The sequence below is a fragment of the Hydra viridissima genome, unplaced genomic scaffold, assembly GCF_058129835.1.
Source record: "Hydra viridissima isolate aposymbiotic clone 2 unplaced genomic scaffold, HvirCarnegie_v1 scaffold_9, whole genome shotgun sequence".
NCBI lineage: Eukaryota > Metazoa > Cnidaria > Hydrozoa > Anthoathecata > Hydridae > Hydra > Hydra viridissima.
The window spans coordinates 15,277,501-15,281,606 of NW_028324308.1; the positions used below are offsets into that span (position 1 = coordinate 15,277,501).

Consider the following 4,106-nt stretch of genomic DNA (forward strand, 5'->3'; position numbering starts at 1 on the left):
TTTCTTATATACATTCTTAAAATTTAAAAAAACAAAAAAAATCTTTGATAAATAATATTTTGTCACTTTTAGTAATTGAAAGCAAACTTTAATTTTGTTACAAATGATAACAAAATATGATGATATGTAGCTCACTTTCTTAATACATTTATAATTCCTTCACAAACATTTTTAATCATTTGCTCATTTTCTGATTCAATTGCTTCATGTAAAACAGCACCAACAGCTTCATAGACATCATCAGCATTGTGAATATCATCATAGCTTGTTCTAATCACATCTGATAAAAAGGAAAGTAAAATGCTACAAAAAGCTATAAAAAAAGAGTCTCAAGTGAGGTAAAATAATCAATTTCAAAAAACAGTGTGCAATTATTAAAGATAAAGATTAGATGGGAACAGCTAAAATATTGTTTTATATTTTGTTAATTACAAACTTAAATTGTTGCTATAATCAAATCTTTTTTTTTTTTTTTACAGGGTGAGGCAGCAAAACTTTTTAAATTATATTCGTGAGTGTATATGTTTTCTTTTCTTTTCAGAGTAAAAGATTGAAAAATTAGTTTCATAAGTAGTTTTAATTAACCATGTCTGGCCTGAAATATAAAAGACAAAAAATAGCAGACTTGCTTGACTGCAGATTGTTGGAGTGTCTATAAGCACCAACCACAATATTAAAAACCAAAATTCAGTCAGACAAGGTTAGGAAGAAGAGACATGAATAAAAACAGGATTTTATGTTTCTTTAGTCTCTCAGAATCAAAATAATGAAAGATCTTACAAAATTTATGAGAAAACTATCCAGGGACATTAAAGTTAGCCCACAGACCATAAGAAGGGCTACTAATTTACAGCTTAACCCTACTAATTCACAGCTTAACTCATACGCAAGGACCTTAAAACACTTTTTGACCAAAAGAAATAAACTCAAATCTTTAGAATCAGCTCAAGCTATGGTTCTGGGAGCTGTGAATCTAATGAAAAAAAGATGCCTCTATTTTTTAAACTGTTAAAAAACTGGGAGTTGAAGTTCATTATAAGGTCCTAAAGTACAAAGTTTTGGCATGGCTGAAGGTGAACTACCCTAAGGGGAATTATGTGTGGACCCAGGATGGTACTCTTACAGCAAAAAATGTGCAGAAATTCAGAACTTCAAGTCCTAGTGTTGACCATTTAAACCAAGTATTGAAATGATAGGACAAAATATCATAGAGTCTTTATTTTCAACAGTTGCAACATCTTTAGACACTGTGTAAAGGCTGTAAAAGACAATAAAGGTGGTCATATTGAATAAAATGTTTCTAAACAAACATTTTTATCAATATAACTTAAACAAACATTTGTTAAAGTGATATTGATGCCAGTTGGTTATTGCAAAATATATTATGTAAATTGTCATTGTTTTTCTAAACCTTGCTGCCCCACCCTGTAAATCATTGTTAAATGGTTCAAGATCAACTGAAAATTTCCCATCTTTTTTTTTTTTGTTGTAACAAAAAACATTCAGAAACTATAAATCTATAAATGAAACTATTAACACACAAATAAATTTAATTATATGAGAAAGCATTTTTAAGTCTATATCAATCTCATGTACATCTCATCCAGAAGATGTTGGCTAAAGTCTCTTTAACAAGATCAAAATCTTTGTAATAGTTATCAGATTATCTTATAATCAGCTTTCTTTTCTATAGTTTCTTTAGATCCCATATTTTATTCTTTAGTTTCTACTTTGTCATTTGAATTTAATTATGTCTTTCAAGTTCAGTTATGTCCATTATTTTAAGTAACATTTTGGGAGATATAATTGGAATTAAATACATTGGGCTGTTTTGTTTTGAGTTAACTGGATTTGCATTCAGTCTGTATGTTAATGGTGAGCTAATGTTTTAAAACTTTTTACGAAAATTATTTTTTAAAAACTACTATTAAAATTTGTGAAGTATTCTAAAAATTAGTTTGAAAAAACAAACTTCAATTTCCTTTTTATTTTAATAAAAGTTAGTAAATGGCTTAAATCCAGTTTATACAAAAATTAAAGTGAACAATAAATGATGTTATTCAAAATTGTTCTTTGTAATTGACTATCCTAACCCATATAATTTTTACTTGAAAAAATTTTTAAAGTTATTTTGATTACTTTTAGAATGATCTAAATCCCTATCTCTGGGTGCTTTACTTTAATAATAAGCTTATAGCTTACTTAAATTTAGTTTAGATATTTCTGTATACAATAATAGGTATGAAGGATGGCTCCAGGATCAGAGGTATGCACTAAACTTAACAAATAATTATAAGCATATAATTTAGTGCATACCTCTGATCCTTAACACATATATTAAAAGCAAGCTTGTGAAAAAATCATCAAGATTCAATACAAATCCTAAATACTCGAGAGATGTATTCAACTATTTTCAGCTTTTAAACTGTTGATCCAAAAGGTTATGAGTTGGATCAACACTTAGTTTGTGTGTGTAAAGAATAACATTTTGATATTAAACCCAGTTAAATTCTAAAGACCTTTTTGTAAAAGTTAGTGTGCAATTTGAAATACAAAGTTACCACTATTCATAGATGGGTGCAGTTTACACCCTGTTGCATACTTAAAAACTCCAGGTGAAGGAGTTAAGCTTTATGTTTTATATTGATAATTAAAATCATAAAGGTTATGATAAATGCTTTATTTTGGTTAGATTGTATGGCAGAATCTTTAAATCTAAAAAATTTTAGCAAGAAAGCACTTGAAATACCTAACATGGATGTTAGAGTAAATCATGCATTTACAGGGCCTATTAATAAGACTTGCACTGATATTCAACCAAATAAGTAATGTCTGATACTAATAACTAACATAATAGGGGAAATAAGTGAACCAACAAGAAAATTATAAAAAACTACTAAACTATTTATTAAATATTTTCAAAAATATTAAATTTATTTTTAGGATTTTTATTTTTCAATCAAATACTAAATTTGTTACATTTTACAAGTACTTTTAATTTAAATACTATAGTCAATATAGGATCTTTATTTTAAAAAATTAAAATAAAACCATGCTAATGTACATGTTTTTTCTAGGTAATATTGCTAGGTAATCATAACTTGGGAAATAAATGAATTCTTGATTTTATACATTCTAGTTATCAATATTTTTATTCTTCTACTGATTATATGAAAATAATGCATATCAATTTTAAATTGCTGCATACCTTAGATGATTTTATACAGGGTTACCTGTTAGATATTTCAATATTCCTTATTTTGCCATAATTAGCTTAGAATAAGTTAGCATATGATGTTACTTTTATTCAGTAGCCATTTAAAAAACGCATCTACATATCCCATGTATATTACCTCCAATATAAGTAAGTAAATCGCTATCAAATTCATGAACGATACTCTTCAAATATTTTTCCACATCGACAATGTCGGCCATTATTTATGTCTGACAAAGATGGTGAATTTCCATGTGATACCGCAAACTGCTATTTAAACGTGACTTGGTAACCGATGCTGGATGTTCAACTGTTTTGTTTTATCGATTTGAAGAAGATCTTTTTCCAGAAACCATATTAAAATTACTTAACTAAATAACTTTTTCATCATATTACTCTCTCTCTCTCTCTCTCTCTCTCTTTCTCTCTCTCTCTCTCTCTCTCTCTCTCTCTCTCTCTCTCTCTCTCTCTCTCTCTCTCTCTCTCTCTCTCTCTCTCTCTCTCTCTCTCTCTCTCTCTCTCTCTCTCTCTCTCTCTCTCTGATTACTCTTTATTACTGTTTTGACTAAATAAAAACCTATTATTCTCTTTTTAGAAAACATTTCTACTCTAATGAAAACAAAAACTTTAATGAAATACAAAAAATAATGGTAAGGCGAAAGTAATTTCTCAAAATGTTCTGAACATTCATTTACAGGGTGACCACAAAGTATCCGCACAGATAAAGAGCTTAATAAAAAGCATGTAGAAAGTATTTGGAACACAAATTTTATTTTAAAACATTTATTGAACTATAACAATTATGATTCAAAGATTGAATTCGAATTTTCCTCCATCAGCAAAATAACAGGCCTGTAGGCGTCTCGGGAATGCTTCGACGGTGGCGAGCAAG

General features: G+C 28.4%; 1 protein-coding gene across 3 annotated transcripts in view; it reads right to left on the minus strand.

Annotated features, from left to right (window-relative positions):
- LOC145185404 (ATP-binding cassette sub-family F member 3-like) overlaps positions 1–3,755 on the minus strand; it is an 18,884-nt gene extending 15,129 nt beyond the window's left edge. The window contains exons 1-2 of one of the 3 annotated variants that reach the window (XR_016455382.1): positions 3,354–3,720; positions 136–280 (exon numbers count right to left, since the gene is read on the minus strand). Coding sequence is in view for 2 of the 3 variants with exons in the window: in XM_090097105.1 (XP_089953231.1) it covers positions 136–280; positions 3,354–3,435 (227 nt within the window). In the remaining variant the exon portion in view is untranslated. Of the gene's footprint in view, positions 1–135; positions 281–3,353 lie in introns of all 3 variants that reach the window. The other 2 variants (XM_090097105.1, XM_090097106.1) reach the window with 2 other exon arrangements.
- Positions 3,756–4,106: the final 351 nt, after the last annotated feature.